This window comes from Cryptomeria japonica, chromosome 6 (genome assembly GCF_030272615.1).
Source record: "Cryptomeria japonica chromosome 6, Sugi_1.0, whole genome shotgun sequence".
In the NCBI taxonomy this organism is placed as follows: Eukaryota; Viridiplantae; Streptophyta; class Pinopsida; order Cupressales; family Cupressaceae; genus Cryptomeria; species Cryptomeria japonica.
The window spans coordinates 73,675,135-73,692,515 of NC_081410.1; the positions used below are offsets into that span (position 1 = coordinate 73,675,135).

The 17,381-nt window shown below is 37.9% G+C and overlaps 1 protein-coding gene across 6 annotated transcripts in view; it reads left to right on the forward strand.

Moving 5' to 3' along the window:
• Nucleotides 1–17,381, forward strand: part of LOC131064191 (nodulation receptor kinase) — a 118,352-nt gene that overhangs the window by 59,169 nt on the left and 41,802 nt on the right. For 4 of the 6 annotated variants that reach the window (XR_009111216.1, XM_057998238.2, XM_057998235.1 and 1 more), the window contains 3 exons: nucleotides 2,471–2,542; nucleotides 2,770–2,838; nucleotides 3,002–3,162. Coding sequence is in view for 5 of the 6 variants with exons in the window: in XM_057998238.2 (XP_057854221.1) it covers nucleotides 2,471–2,542; nucleotides 2,770–2,838; nucleotides 3,002–3,162 (302 nt within the window). In the remaining variant the exon portion in view is untranslated. The remainder of the gene's footprint in view (nucleotides 1–2,470; nucleotides 2,543–2,769; nucleotides 2,839–3,001; nucleotides 3,163–17,381) is intronic. The other 2 variants (XM_057998237.1, XM_057998239.1) reach the window with 2 other exon arrangements.

Genomic DNA, 17,381 nt, shown 5'->3' on the forward strand with positions numbered 1-17,381 from the left:
CCCTTCTTGGGCTAAATCCTTCATTTCTACTTTCCAAAACGACCCCAAGAGGCAAAAGCAGGTCATTTTCCTTCCATCCATGCCATAACAAATCAAAACTTGATTTCCTTTATGCAAAATTAAGAGCTTTTAGAAATTTCGCTCTAGACCCTTTGGAATGGTCAGGAGCAAAAATCTCATTCCTGGCTAAATTACTCCATTTTCAAGCTTCAAACCACTTCACAAGGCAAAATTAGATCATCATCCACATTAGGAGCAAGGCTCTTAATCCATTCGAGTCAAGAAGCAAGGTTTATGATGAATTTCACTCTGGACCCTTTGGAAGGGTCAGGAGCGAAATTCCCCTTTAGGTCAAAATCTTGTCCTTCAAAATCAACCAAACTCCCTCTCAAGGCAAAAAACATACCCATTCATCTCCCATCAAGCCAACGCCTAGCCAAAATAAGGAGGAAAACAAGAGTTATAAAGATTTTCGCTTTGGACCCTTTGGAAGGGTCAAGAGCGAAATTCCTAATCTTGGCCAAGACCCTGACTTCATTTTCACATTTCTTTATTCAAACAAGCGTTTTTACCTTCATTCAAGCCTAGGAATGCATTAGTTCTAGGTTTTGGTCAAAGTAGAATGTCCTATGGAGAATTTCGCTCTGGACCCTTTGGAAGGGTCAGGAGTGAAATTCGCTTTGGACCCTTTGGAAGGGTCAGGAGCAAAATTTGACATTTTGGACTCTCCGTCAGGATCATTTTATGGAATATAACATTTAAGTATAAGTGACATTTCTTATACTTTAAGTTATATTCCATATATACTTTCAGGATGTTTGAGAGTGGTTTTGGACCTCCAGGAGTTATATTGCAAAATCTAGTTTTTGGAGGATTCTTCAGTTTTCCAGACTTACTCAAATTTCAGGATCAGGACATTCCAGACTTAGCCAAATTTCAGGATCAGGACATTCCAGACTTAGCCAAATTTCAGGGCATTTGAAGATCAGGATGACATTTCAGACTTCATAACTCACCAACTAGACCTAGCTCGGACCTTCAAGAATGATACCCACTCACAAAGAAAGACACAATTAGCAACGAGAGCAAAACCAGGCCCTAGGGAAGACTCTCAAAGAAACCCTAATTTTGGGGCACCTGCTGACTTCCCTGGCTCAAGCAAAGCCTACCATCCTATTGATCCCCTAGCGACACTCAAAATGCAAAGGCTAATAGACAAACCCTAAACACTTAGAAAGCAAACCCCAGAAAGCGAAAAAAGTAGGGGTCCCCATTTGCAATGGGGCGATGTGTGAATATGTCACAACACTATTTTATGTCAAATGTAGCATGTAAAGATAAAATTAGACATAGATTAAATAAACTATTCTGGACACCTAAGAGGATTTTTGTAAAAGTAAATGGCTGGTCTTAAAATGGTGGGACGTTTTGTCATGAAAAATGACCAACGATTTTAGGGGCAGCCCTATGTTTTCTAACTAAAATGTTATTAGGGTATAAATTACAAGAAAAGCTCATTATAGTTTAAATTTAACATTTTTGTTGTACAAAAAATCTATTCAAAGTAAAACTTAAAGAAATATTACTATAGCCTAATGCTATAAAAAATTGTTCAGTCTATTTATGTTCTGTGTTTTCCAGCCTCTTTAAGGGTAGAAGTGAGCCAAAAAATGGTAGGTATGCATAAAGGAATATTGGAACTATTTTTTTAAAAGCTTGGGAAATGGCCTGGCAAATGTGGTGGGTCATGTTTGATTGGTATTGAATGGATGCTAGATGATTTACCTTTTTATCCACTCTCATTCCTTTCTGATGAAGTTTATTCTTTTTTCACATTTCTTTATGTGAAATATTTTCTTTTACATTCAGCCTTTTTGCTTCATGAGGCTTAATTTTAGTATTTTATGCTCCATGTTTTGAATCAGAGTTAGTACCTTTCAATGCTTACATAAGTGAGTACAAAATAAATGTTATTATAGAATAAGGCAAGATTTTAGCTTAAATTCAAAAAATTTCCTGCTCAGGAAAAGCTTAAGGCAGAAAAAATGTGGAACTAGAGAATTTAAGCATTACTTTCAAGGTAGTCAAAATTTTAGTTCAGGTTCCAATTGAAGTCATGTCAAGTCCGCCTTTTTCCACCTATCAATTCACTAATCAAGTTTGTTATGCCAAACAGTTATATAGGCAAATACAGCCCACTATGATTCTCTTTCATGAGCATATCTTGCCTTAAAGCAAATTTTAAATCAATTGTCTGAACAATCTTTCTTAACTGGATGGTAAGTTGTTGCAAAACATTGCATGCAATGCAAAACTGAGCTAGATCTTACATATACTAAATTAAAACACTTATGATGTGCAGCAGGCAACCATCCATAGCAAACCAAAAATTATTTGGAAATGGATCTTATTTATTTTGAATGTTTCTCTGTGATTCTTCACTCTTAAATTGTTTCCATTGTGAATGCAGTGATATTAGATGGAATAACTTCAAAGGGAATTTTCCTATATCGATAATCCGACTTGCAAATTTGACGGACTTGTAAGAAAAAATTCAATTCTATGCTAATCCATTGCCCTGACTTTTGAACATCATTTATGTTCTTATCATGATAACTTCAAATGGCAATTGGCATTCATCTTGATTCTTGATAAGTAGATTGGAAGCTTCACTTCATTTTCCATTGCATGACTAAAGGTTTTTTTATCATTCTGGAATTACATATTCAAAACTGTAATGTCTTGAGTTTTTACCGTATATTTTTTTAGCAGATTAATTGGATGCAATCCACAACTAAATACAAGTATTCCAGAAGGCTGCCTAAAATGTAATTATAGGTGAGTTTTCAGAACGTGTAAGAAAATGCCTGTTTTTTTGTCTGGAATCAGTAATAATCAAAATTCATTTGGATGTTTTAGTAATGAATTTACCTCAGCATTGTGAAATTTGATGGCTTTATTTCTACTTTATTGACTTCTTGTAATTGGAAAATTCTTGCAGTGACAAGGGTTGTGAAGGTAATTCAGGACAAAAAAATACACAAACTGTTGTCATAGGCGGATTTGTTGGGGGTTCGGTTTTTCTTCTAGTTACAGTGGGAGTTATGTTCAGTTGTTTCTACAGAAGGCGAAAAATGGTTGATGCAAACGAAACCCCTAATTGTGAGTATTGTGACGTCTGGGGTATTGTATTAGGGTTTTTTGAGAATTTTATTTTATCATGTTAGGATTTTTTGTGAATTATATTCTATTATTAGAATTTTCTGAGAAGTATATCCTAACCTTTAAATACTATCAAGGTTTTCTGAGAATTATATTCTATCATTAGGGTTTTCTGAGAAGTGTATCCTAACCTTAAATGATATTTTCCAGAGAGAGAGAGAGAGAGAGAGAGAGAGAGAGAGAGAGAGAGAGAGAGAGATGTCTAGGGTGTTGTGTTAGGGTTTTTTGAGAATTTTATTTTATCATGTTAGGATTTTTTGTGAATTATATTCTATTATTAGTGTTTTCTGAGAAGTATATCCTAACCTTTAAATACTATCAAGATTTTCGGAGAATTATATTCTATTATTAGGGTTTTCTGAGAAGTGTATCCTAACCTTAAATAACGTTTTCTAGAGAGAGAGAGAGAGAGAGAGAGAGAGAGAGAGAGAGAGAGAGAGAGATGGTAGTAAATAAGAACTGTTTTAAGATATGCCAAAAAATAAAATAATGGCAGAAAATGTTGTTCAGGGGTCTCAGACATTTCCGTCATCAAAACATGTTTGAGGAAGGAAATGAGTTGGGTTTAAGAGTTGTTTCTAGTAACATTTGTTAGGCTCAATATCATACATTGTTTTACCAAAATTTGTGATGCTAAATTGCTACATTGGCAAATGACATTAAGCTTATAGATTGAACAGAGAAAATGTTGTTTAAACTACAGTTGCTTTTGCAAGACCAAGCACTTGCAGTTAGAGATTCTTAATTCCTTGCACCTGTAATGTAAATTCTTAGTGTCCAATATTTTGCAGTGCAAAGGATGAACTGTGTATTTTAGCGTCTCAAGATCATAACTATCATCATTTTTGAAAGAAATTATTGGGTTAGAAATTAGAAATAGTGTCCAAAGAAGATATCAGTGATGGAAAGAAAGTTCCTTCCCATGTCTACGAGGATATTTAAACTTTTGAGTACAAAGGATTAACTTTGAATTTTATTGTCTCAAAATCACAACTATCATCATTTTTGAAAGTAATCACGGGGTTAATAATTATAATAGTAATCCAAAGAAGATATCAGAGATGGAAATAAAGTTTCTTCCTGTGTCTATGGGGACATTTAAATTTTTGAAGTTGAAAATAGTTTTCAAATGCCATTTGATATGATTGGCATCCAGAAAGTGTTCTTTGATTTCAAATCATTTAAAAGGATGCTTTGAAAAATTCAATTAATTGATCATTGCCTGGGTTTTAACACAAGATAGCATGCATTTTGACCATCAATTATTTTTTCAAACTATCTTTAAGAACTATTAATGATATAATATTGCCACTGCCATGGTAGGTTTACAAGTCAACTATATCCAGATTGAGATATTTGTTTGGCATGTGAATGTAGACACTAACAAAGTCTGCTGGATTTTTTGTGGCTTGTTTTCCAAAAATTCTACTAATCGACTTGACTTTGTACTTGCCTTGCACTAACTATTTACCTATGCTATCTTCTGTTCCCGCGCACAACATTTACATAGCAGAGATTTTACTGCTCTGACTAATTTTAAAAAACCATATACTTCTAATGTTTAAAGTTTGGTCTCACATAACATAGATTAACTATATGACTGCAGCTAATGTCTCAAACCCTCGTCATTTAACTTAACAAGATCATAAGTGAAGTAAATCAAGAAAGCATGACATTATAGTGTTATTTATTCCCTTCTAGCTGCATTTATGGTATTTCTTGTCCAAGCCCGTGAGAAACTCGAGTACAATATTAAAAACAATACAACTCGACTTAACCACAGATAGAAAGAAACATTGAAATTATATTCCACACATGAACAAATTGTCAATGGGACTCAAAATGCATACTTACAATGAGATGGGGACTGCTATTGCTACAGGAGATGGGATGCATACTGGTATGCCATTTTCTGAAAAAAATGGAGATAGGTATTGTTGACGTGTTTTTTATGACAGCGTCAAACACAGAATAAAGTTACCAACGGTCACCTTACTCTCTCTTGATCAAAATTATTCCGTATGCTAAGATTGCACAAAAAGTTCAAACGGCTAATTCCAAGGTTCCTCCAGTGCGTGGACGTGACTCAGTTGATTGATGGGTTTGCTATTAACCCAAGGGGCCTTACGTATGTTCAATTGAAGAGGATAACAAACTCATGCAAGTTCAAGGATTTCTATATGAATGATTTGCAATGAAAGCCCTAATTTTAGATTTTTGGATTTTCGAAATATGCTGAAAGTAAATGAGGGTAGGATAGAGAGAACTATGCTAAAGCTAATCTAATCCTAAGAACAAGAGACGAGATCACTCTTGCAAAATCAAACCACGCTTCGCTTCGCCAGTAGAGCACAACTACGCGAAGGCGGTGCAATCTTCAAAGGGTATGTAGAAGTTTTTAGATCACCAATGTAGACCATCAGATCGAACAATTTCCATTGATAATCGAAGCTAAGCATACACACATAACAAAAGGCTTAGGCTAACTTTGCACAGTATGCAACAATCAGCTGCACACCAAAAGTATGAGCTCGGACTCTGCAACAAGTAATCCTATCAAATCTAGTTCTCCTAACAACATGTAAACAAATCTAATCTATGAAGAGAGCAAGACCATGCAGATTGCTAAAATAGAACAAGAATACACCATCAAAATCGAACAATGTATTAAGTCAGCTACTTCAACAATCCTGATGCAACAATCTTAGACAATAATCTCTCCTTACAAATGAGGGGGGTCACCACTTTATATAGGCTCCTGGCATTGACTACATGCAAACCCTAAAGATTCACCACTCAAGATGCAACAAGGTGGGAATCGGCTATTAATGCCCACTAAGCCCATATACAATTAATTACAATCCTGCCAAAAATGGCACCCATAAAGCATTAATTAACCATTACATTCAAAAAGTGCCTATATGCAATAATGTACCCTCATGCAAAAATCGTCCATGATGCCATAAATGCACCATCATCTCCTGAATGTGACGGTTGCATGCAGAAGGATCTGCCATAATGCCATAAATGTGACGGCTGCATGGAAGGAGATGCTTCATTAATTCAGCGTGTGTTGACTCGACTGCCACTTGGCGAGAAAACCTTGGAGAGAAGGATTTGATCCATGAAGAATTTTCTTGAAGTTTCTCGAACTTTCCTTGCTCTGGAGGAGATTTTTAATGATTTTTCACCATCTCCTATTTTTTAGGAACTTTCCTAAAATTTAGGACCCGGGTCCAGGAGAGAGAATTCCCTCACAAGTCCAAATCTCTGAAAATTTTCGAATTCTGACGAGATTTGGTGTCTAAAAATAGGATTTTTTCAAAATTATTCCAGAGGGGATTTCTTGCATTTCCATTCCTCCTTGACCCTCGAAATTCTCCTTTGCCTTGGAAATTTCCATCCCAGACTTTCAAACTTAGGCATGGGACGTGGAATTCAGCTTGGTGAAGGAATTTCATTATTTCCATGCCTTAGAAAATTTTCAACTTCCTAACTAGGCCTGGAATTTTGACTTTGATAGAGGAAATTCATCCTTCCCATGGCCTTCCTTGATACCTTGACTCAGGCACCTTCCTTTGGACTTGAGCAATGATTCTGCACTGGTAAGGAATTTTGATCATTTTTGCACATTTCCATGCCCTAGTTACCTTGGCTTCTTCTATCTCTTCCTTGGCATTGTCTGAACTCATCAATGAATTTTCCAACTCATACATTTGTGTGAAGGCATATAGGATTTTCCACCTTCTCCAAGCCTACCCTTCTTTGGCGCCCTAATGAATCCTTGGGCCCATTTTGTCATATATCACAAAATCTTCCACTTTCCATGCTCTCCATGGAATGTCCCTTTGAGCGCCCTTGGTAAAGCATGGGTGCCATTCTTCATTGAAGAAGGAATTTCATGAATTTTAACTTTTCCTTCATCCCCTCCATTTGGCGCCCCACTATTCCCTAGGGCGGAATTTCACACAGGAGGAATTCATACTTTGCTTGAATTATCCACCATCCCTTGAATTTGGCATCCTATGACCTTATTGGGCGGATTTTTGACCATGTCATGGAATTCTCTATTTGTCCTTCCTTCCATGCTTCCTCCTATTTAGTGCCCTCTTGAGGAGTAGGGCGAAATTTGACTGAGGTGAAGGAATTCACAATTTTTCAAATTTTCCATGTTGACTTCATTCTGGCGCCCTTTGACCTAGCTTTGGGCGGATTTTGACCATGAAAGAGGAATTCTTGGTTTTCCACATTCTCCATGACCTCTTGACTTTGGCGCCCTTCCAACTCCTAGGGCGGAATTTTGTACTGAAGGAGGAATTTGGCAATTTCCATGCTATCCATGGAGACTTTATTTTGGCGCCTTCATCCTTAGTTGGGTGTTGGATTGCCTAAGGGAAGGAAATTCATCATTTCTTCCTTGATGCCAGACTCCTTCACTTGGATGTCAAATTGATTTGCTGAAGGATTTTCACGCTGCTTTCCAGACTTGGATGATTCTTTGAGCTTTCCACTTCAAGCCTTGATGCCAACACTTAGCCATTTTGACCGATCTTGTTTGCTTTCTGACTTTCCGGGATTAGAAGTAGTCGTGGATGCTTGATCTTCATCACCTTGCCAGAATGGTCCTGCTAGAATAAACTTTCCAAAGTTAGAAACTTTTAGAACATTAGCGTTAGACCCCAAAACAGGACATAGGAATGACTTACTATAAATAGAAACTTACTAAAAATAGAAATTACTAAAAATATTAAGTTTGATTTTTGGCAAAATGAAGACATTCCGGAACTCAGTAAAATCCCTAAAAAATAGGAACTTTCTAAAAATAGAAAGTTGCTCCGTTTTCGCTCAAATTTTATTGGGAGGCTCCTCGAAGGGTTTTGATTCTAGTTCCATGTTCATTTTTTCCAAAACCCTAGCAAAAACCCCTAAAATCTAGGACTAAAGGTAAAAACCTTAAAATTGATGAAACAGGCCCTAGACTTCACCAAAATCACTCAAAGGAAAAGTAGACTCGACCAATTCAACCCCCCAAACACCTGCAAAGCAAAGAAACTGGAGAGACTGCGACCAAAAGACCCCCAAAACCAAAACAAAAGACCGAGAGGGCCTAAAAAGTAGGGGGTCCCCCATCTGGAATGGGGCGATGTGTGAAAATGTCACAACAGGTATTTGGAGATTGTAAAAATAATTTTCTTTTTTTTAGAGTTAAATGTTAAAAAATAATTATACAATGGATATCCAACTTTAAAAAATGTAAAATGCTATTTTCTTAAAAAATTAACATTTTAAAATATTGAAATACATGCCAATAAAAGCAAAGATGAATTATATTGATATTTGATAATCAACATAATAAGATTAACATTTATGTTTTAAACCATAATTGCCTAGAGGTATGGTAGATAGAGACAGGGAGGGGAATGCCATTATCTTAAAAACTTGGTATATAGGTTCTTGGAGATGAATATATTTTCAACCATTTAATTTAATTTTAATGCATGCATACGTTTGAAGCCTTATTATTGTTTCTCTTTGTAAAATTTTACCTCTTTAAGCTTCAATAAGGGAAAAATCTGCTACAAGAACCTTGTAATTTTTATGCAAAAAATTGGAAATTACAAGTCTATTAGTGTAATTTCTTTTGTTCACTTTTTTCAACCACATATCAACACTTTAGGAAAATGTAGTATAATTTATCTGATATTTGTGATAAACCTTATAAGAATTTTCTCAATTTTCAAGGGACGATTCTAGGAGATGCATAGAAATGCAAACAAACTTTAATCTAAGTCTCCTAATGTTAGGAGGCATCCCCAAATGGGTCTCCTAGATGGGGTTGCATTTCCTATATGGAAGACAACTAGACAAGTACCGAGGCTTAGGGTATATGCCTCTGGGTTAGTATGTCAAAAGTACATCCATTTACAATAGGGAAATGCTAGGGTGAAAAGAACTATAGGCTCTGAAAAGTAACTAAATACAACCAGAGAAGAATGCGATCTCTCATCTTTTGTATGTAGGTTAAGGTGCCATCTACCTTGTAAATCCTATGTCATATTGCATGGTTCCAACATCCTTGGATAGTGTCCCTAGGCACTTGGGTTGTGTTGGGAAAAAAAATTGTAATATTTATTGTCACTATTGTTTGTAGTTTGTAATACATAAATGAGGGGTGGTGGGTTCCATAGCAGTGGTAAAGGTGACTTGTAGACATGAATATATAATATTGTTTCCCCACATCTTAATAACTAGAATGGGGGTTAATGACAAGTGAAGAGGAAAAACGAGTGACTTTTGGGATTCTCCAAGTGGGTGCTTGGAACGAGGCAATAGGCATCTCTTGGTATTTGTTGATGTGTGTTTTGTGACACTCTCCAACATAGATTAAAATACCAAGTATTCTATCCTCTCTTGAACAAGGAAATCTCGAATGCTAAACAATGTGATCAAATAAGGCTACCCCAAGGTTTACAAATGTTATATTTAGACAATGCAATGGATAGACTCAGTGAATGATGTGATTTGCTGTTTACACAAAGGGACTTATGCTTTTCACTGGAATTGGAATATTAAATTGACTTGAACTTCAAATAAAAGACAAAAGGGATAAGGGTTAGGTAATCTAATCTAAAAACCTAAGCACAATGAAGATAGGGGATAGTGCTTTAGATGGACTCCTTATGGAACTACTTTTCACTTAACTAGAGATAGGTCACAATGCCATAAAAAGAGTGCAATCTTCTAAGGTAGTGAAAGATTTTCATATTGTAAAAATCCATCCAAATACCGAATGTTGGCACAATCCAAATGAACATTTGTAATATCCCCTGCTCATGTATGACTGAAAGTGTGCAAGGAATATCAGCAAACAATTGTTTCCTAACCTTCAATCTGCTGTTCAAGGGTATTAGACTGTATAACCTGCATGTTATGCGGTTTTCTGGACAGTTGAATAACCTCGCGTGTTATGCAGTTTGACTGATATAATACTTCAGACTTGTTTTGACAGCATTAACTTCGACTTACAATCAAAAGATGACTTGCAAACAGCTAACAAACAGTAGGACAATCCTCTAGACTGAAAGTGCAATTTTTTTTTTCTTTTCTGATGCAATTACATGAATTAATATGCAATAATTATACACTTACAGCTGACTAGTATTTTGGCAAACAGTTGTCATGCAATCATATAACAATATGTAAATGAGATGCAACCTTGTCTTTCCTTTATTTAGAAATAATAGGCTGATTACAAATGTCCAAACAAGTGCCAAACACTTGGCTACTTAACAATGATTTTCAGAATGTCTGAAGACACATGGCAGCCATAGATTCATGTATAAAAACTGAAATGCAATTAAATATTAATGCCAAATGAACTTGGAAAATGTCGCCTAGGTCTGAGATTGAAGAAGCAAGCAATATCTTGTCTTTTGGAGCCTCGCTTGAGCCAAATCGAATTATTCTCCAAATCGCACCTGCTGCAGATGTGAATGACTGATAACAATTGATTGCCAGCAATAAAGTCTCCTTTCAACCACTGAATATCATCGTTGACCTTCCCCAATGACAGCGCTACAATCAAATGATGGTTTCGATGCTCAAGCAAGGTGATATAAACAAAATCGTGGGTATGGGAGGTGAAGTTTGATCTGCTTCAGACCTGCTATGCAACCTGCAACCTCCTAATTTCTCCTTCAAATTGCTTCTAGGAGAGTCGCCTAGCCTCCACAATAGAAATCAATGCACTTAGGTGACACAATAATGATGAGCTGAATACACCCAACCCGTCTACCATGAAGATGCAATAAAAACTCAATAAGCACAATGCATGAAGGACTGAATTTATCCTCCACTCTCAGTTGCAACCCTTCGGAGGATCTCTCACCACCTCAGTTATGCAAATCATAGGGAGGTATTGTTCCCAATGATCAAGTCTGCAAAAACCCTTGGCTCCACAAGTCTAACACAAGAGAAGATGTCAAATAATTGGTGATCAACAATGAACTGACCCCCTCTATTTATTCTTTTTCCTTCAACCGATTGGTCCCCTTCTAGAAGATTCTCCTCATATTATTTTATTACACATTATTAATTTAATTACACTTTAGATATTATTAAATAACATTATATTATAAAGTGCAATTAAGATATCATACGTGTAATCTCCTACCAAAAATCATGTAGAAATAAAAAGTGAAGCCATAAGTCGCTGCCTAGACGACCCCCTTATCAACTCCTTGGCCTACGAGGGTCAAATAATAGGTCAACCTCGTGAATGTCCGCGAACTAAGGAGAAGGGGACATTACAGTCCGCCCTCCTTGAAATTGCTTGTCCTCAAGCAATCTCAATGTTGCAGAATCTCCTCACTCTCCCAAGTAGCATCCTCAACCTGCAAGTCCTTCCATTTGACCAAATATTCCCTGATGACTCGTCTCCTCAAATGCTTCTCCCCGACATCCAATATAGCCTCAGGTACTAAAATCAGTTTATCCTCATCATCCAAGGGTGGTAAAGTCGTGGAAGGAATCACATGATGTCCCAACGCCTTCTTGAGGCGGGATACATGAAACACATTGTGCACCCTTCTATTTGCCGGTAATTCGAGTTCGTAAGCCACCTCTCCCACATGCCCGACAACTCTGAAGGGTCCATAGTAACGTGGCTTAAGCTTCTCTGCACCACTCTTCTTGAGAGTAAACTGTCTATAAGGCTGCAACATCAAGTATACCATGTCACCTACCTCAAATGAGCGCTCAACTCTTTCTGGTTTGCATACTTTTTTTGTTGATTCTGTGCCTTCTAGATATTCTCTCGAAGAGCCCTTATGATATCCGGATTCTCCTGCATCATGTCTCCAGCACTAGGCACTCTGCTGTCACTCATCAACAAATCAAGAAAGCTAGGCGCCTCATACCCATATAAAGCCATGAGTGGTGTCATCTGAATAGAAAGGTGGTAAGTGGTATTGTAGCAATATTCACAAAGATATATCCACTTAACCCATCCCTTCTGCTGCCCTGCAATGTAATTCCCGAGAGATCCCTCCACCCATTTATTAACAACCTTTGTCTGTCCATCCATCTGCGCGTGGTAGCTGGTACTCAGAGTGAGATCAGTCCCACAAAGTCTGAAAAGCTCCTACCAAAAATGGCTTATAAATCGACAGTCTCTGTCACTAACAATGCTCCGAGGTAAACCATGTAGTCTGAATATCTCACGGAAGAAAAGCTCGGCTACTTGTGTAGCTGAATATGTAGTAGTGATTGGAAAGAAGTGGGCATACTTCGTCGAACGATCAACCACCACATAGATACAATCCTTACCCTGCGCTTTTGGCAACCCTGTAATGAAATCCATAGAAATAAATTCCCACTTCCTATCAGGAATCAGGAGTGGCTGAAGCAAACCTGTAGGGTATCTGATCTCAGTCCCTTCCAAGTGAACCTCTCCCGTATCTGTGGATATGTCTTGAAGTAGCCGGGATGACCTGCTATAGGTGTATCATGAAAGGTCGCCATCACCATGTTCTTTAGCTTCGATCCTGGGGTAAAAAATATCCTACCCTTGTAAATGATAAGATTATTCACAATGGAATATCTATCATCTTGTACTACCCCCTCAATAATACCTGAAGCCCAAGAGTCCTTGGCATATTCTGCCACAATCAAATGCCTCCAATCATCTGAAACCTCTGCCATGGAGCTCAAATGTGGGCGGCGAGATAAAGAATCAACAACTACATTCTGCGTACCTTTGACAAAAGAAATGTCAAAGTCATAAGATTGCAGCTTGCTCACCCATTTTTGCTGCCGATCATTAAGATCCTGCTGCCCAAGGAAATGTCTCAAGCTGTTATGGTCTGTTTTTACTATAAATTTGCTGCCCACCAAGTACAACCTGAATTTGGCCAATGCATGCATGATGGCCAACATTTCCTTGTCATATATACTATAGCCCCTTTCTAGACCTCTCAAATTCCTACTCTTAAATGCAATCAGATGCTTGTCCTACATAAGGACAACTCCAATCCCCTCACTTGAATCGTCACACTGCAGCTCAAAGGGTTTCGTGAAATATGACAATGCAAGTACGGGGCAAGTAGTCATGAGACGTTCGAACATCTCAAAACATTCTTGTGCCTCAGGAGTCCATACAAAGGCTCCTTTCTTGGTCAAATCTGTAAGTGGAGCTGTGTGCCATGAATAACCATTAACAAATCTGTGATAGTAGCCACATAAGCCCCAAAACCCTCTAAGTTGTGTCATAGGTGTAGGCCATTCTACAATTGCCTTAACCTTATCGGGATCCATACGCACCCCATCTGTGCTGATAATGTGGCCTAAGTACAACAATTTTGTCATGCCCAAGTCACACTTGGATTCTTTGGCATACAAAGATTCCTTGCCAAGAATCCCCAAAACTGTATCAAGATGTGCAATGTGTTCCTCCCAAGTTTTGCTGTACACTAAGATGTCATCAAAGAAGACCAACACAAACCGCCTTAGCAGTGAATGAAATACCCTGTTCATCGTGGACTGAAATGTAGCTGGTGCATTGGTTAGCCCAAATGGCATAATCACAAACTCAAAATGCTCACAATGACAACGAAATGCTGTCTTCTCAATATCTTGCTCCCTGACCCGAATCTGATGATACCCTGACCTCAAATCAATTTTTGAAAAATACTGGGCACCATGCAGCTCATCAATCCTAGGGATAGGATACCTGTTTTTGATAGTTTTCTTATTCAACAACCTGTAGTCAATACACATCCGCAAGGTTCCATCTTTTTTCTTGACCAAAACCACAGATGAAGCAAAAAGGTGACTTACTAGGTCGAATAAGTCCCATAGCTAGCAGCTCCTTAATAGTTTTTTCTATTTCATCCTTGAGCCACTTAGGATGCCTGTAGGGAGTGACTATCACGGGCTTAGCACCCTCCTCCAACTCAATAATGTGCTCTATCCCTCTATCTGGAGGTCTACCAGGTGGAATCTCGCTGAAGACCTTATCATGTTTGATCCTTAACTCTTGTATGTCAGGAGGATAAATAGGTTTTTGCTGCTCTTCCTGAGTTGGCTTCAAAACACAACCTGCTGTCCACTCAACCATGTCATGATGCAAAAGTTGTTCCATCCTCCTAAGTTATATAGTTCTGCAACTAGTCTCTCTGAGTGCTTTCAGCACATGTGTTTTTCCATCCATCTCAAATCTCATTTCCATCTCACGAAGGTTGAAGGTGAATATTCCTATGTCATGTAACCAAGTCATTCCCAAGACCATATTCTGTGTCTCCCATATTCACCACATAGAAATCTGCCTTGAACTCATAGTTATTCAAGCGCATGGGCAGATTTGAAATCATTTTGTCACACTTGAGAGTGTAACCATCAACAACCTTCACCCGAATTCCTTCAAAATCTTTAGTGCGTATGCCACGTCTCTCAACAAGTCTAGCATCAATAAAATTATGTGTTGCACCTGTATCAAGAAGTGTGATGATTTTTTGGCCAGCAAGGACTCCACGCATCTTGAAGGAACCTACACGTTGAATGCTGGTGAGACGTGCTTCCTTAAGTTTCACTTCCTCCTCTACTTCCTCATCATGCCCGGATTTTTTTGATTCTGAATCATCATTTTCTGTTTGCTGGTCTGATTCTGGATCCTCATAAAATGCCCACATTGCATGGTTAGATTTCCCCTTTGGTCTCATAGGACAATCATGATTGGCATCATAAGGTCCTTTGCAATAGAAGCACAATTTTTTCATCTTTAAGTCATTGAGTGTCTCACGATCCAGTGGAAAAGTTGATTTCCCTTTTGTCTTGTCTTCCTTCTTTGAGAATTTCTTGTTGTCACAATAGGAAGATGACCCTTTGGATGAGAACTTGCTGGTAGGTGCTGCGAATTCCATACTTCGTGCCTTTTTCATTGCCTTTTGTAGAGATGGAGGATCAAAGGCTTTCAACCAACCCTTTAGTGGTTCCATTAATCCTTCGATAAATAACACTACCAACCTCCTTTCACTAATATTAGGAACCATGACTGATAACTATTGCAAATCAGCAACATATGTTTCAAGAGATCCATGTTGCTTAAGCTGTGCTAATTCACGGAAGCTTACTTTAGGGTCCTTGACATCAAATCTTTCAATCAGCCTATTAGTGAATTCATCATATGTAGTAATGAGGTTGTGACCGAGAGTAATCAACCCATGGTACCACCATTCATGAGCAGCCCCTTCTAGATGTAATGTAGCAAACCTTATTGCATCCTCTTTAGGCATTGGTCTTAGTGATAGATAATTATCAAGTTTTTGCACCCATGCCCTGGCTGTACACTTGTTACTCCCATCAAAATAAGGCATTGTAATCTTACCGAGTGCTTGCTGATAATTAGTCTTGGATGGAGTATAATGTTCATTCCTTCCACCATTCCTTCTATTCCTTTGATTCATGAATTGATCAAAGGTCCACATTTCTCTCATATCAAGAGGTAGAGTGGTATACTCCAAGTAGGCTTGTCTAGCTTCATCTCCGAAAGAAACAACAACCTGTGATTGTTCTTCTCTCAGTATAAAGGTGGGAAAGAGAGGCCTAGAGGTCGATCCTCTAGTGTTAGCAGCACGGTGTACAGACCTTTCTTCATCGATGTTTCTATTATTCTCATTGTTCCCACTATGTTCTGCTGCATGGTGTTGATGGAGGTTATTATTATTATTGGTCTGCTGTTCCATTTTGCCCAACAAGCGTGACATCATGTCAAGCATGGTGTCAATTTTCCTCTCCATTCTTGCATCCTTGTCTTCCTTAGCCATAGTCTGAACTGTTTTTCCTGTATCCCTTTCTCTTAAAGCTTCTGAAAATGTGTCAACTTCAAGCACTTGTGGATTTTGGTACTGCTGTCTTCGTTGTTCTCTATTATAATATCTGACTTCTCTTGTACTCATAAACATAGGATGACATGATGATAGCTCTAATACTACTGTAATATCCCCTGCTCATATATGACTGAAAGTGTGCAAGGAATATCAACAAACAATTGTTTCGTAACCTTCAATCTGCTGTTCAAGGGTATTAGACTGTATGACCTGCGTGTTTGCGGTTTTCTGGACAGTTGAATAACCTTGCGTGTTATGCAGTTTGACTGATATAATACTTCAGACTTGTTTTAACAGCATTAACTTCGACTTACAATCAAAAGATGACTTGCAACAGCTACTAAACAATAGGACAATCCTCTAGAACGAAAGTGTAATTGTTTTTGTGTTTTTTGATGCAATTACATGAATTAATATGCAATAATTATACAGTTACAGGTGACAGGTATTTTGACAAACAGTTGTCATGCAATCATATAACAATATGTAAATGAGATGCAACCTTATCTCTCCTTTATTTGGAAATAATAGGCTGATTACAAATGTCCAAACAAGTGCCAAACACTTGGCTACTTAGCAATGATTTTCAGAATGTCTGAAGACACATGGCAGCCATAGATTCATGCATACAAACTGAAATGCAATTAAATATTAATGCCAAATGAACCTGGAAAATATCGCCGAGGTCTGAGATTGAAGAAGCAAGCAATATCTTGTCTTTTGGAGCCTCCCTTGAGCCAAATCGAATTATTCTCCAAATTGCCCCTGATGCAGATGTGAATGATTGATAACAATTGATTACCAGCAATAAAGTCTCCTTTCAACTGTTTGCCCTCTTGGGTAAACGGTTAAATGCAGAAAGTAAATGCACAGAACATAATGGAAATACATTAAATACCCAGTCTCTATATTAATTCAACAGTCCATGTACATCAAGTGCTTATAACATTACATTTGACACGACTATCATGATGATACTTCGAAGAAAAGGTACACAATATATAATACCCAAAGGGGTGCGACACAACCGTTGCAACTCCAACTACCTACCCATCGGCTAACTAACTGACCGCCGTAACTCATTATTACCGACGACAACATAAACATAATATAACAACATAACATAATGATTATTCCCGGCAACATCATCCCCCCCAAGAAAAGAAGTCGACTCCGACGACTTAATACAAAATAGAGATGAACGGCAGGAACTACTGACGCCAGTCGGGCCCGGATCTTATACACTTGCTGCGTCCTCGCCTGAAAACCCTTTTC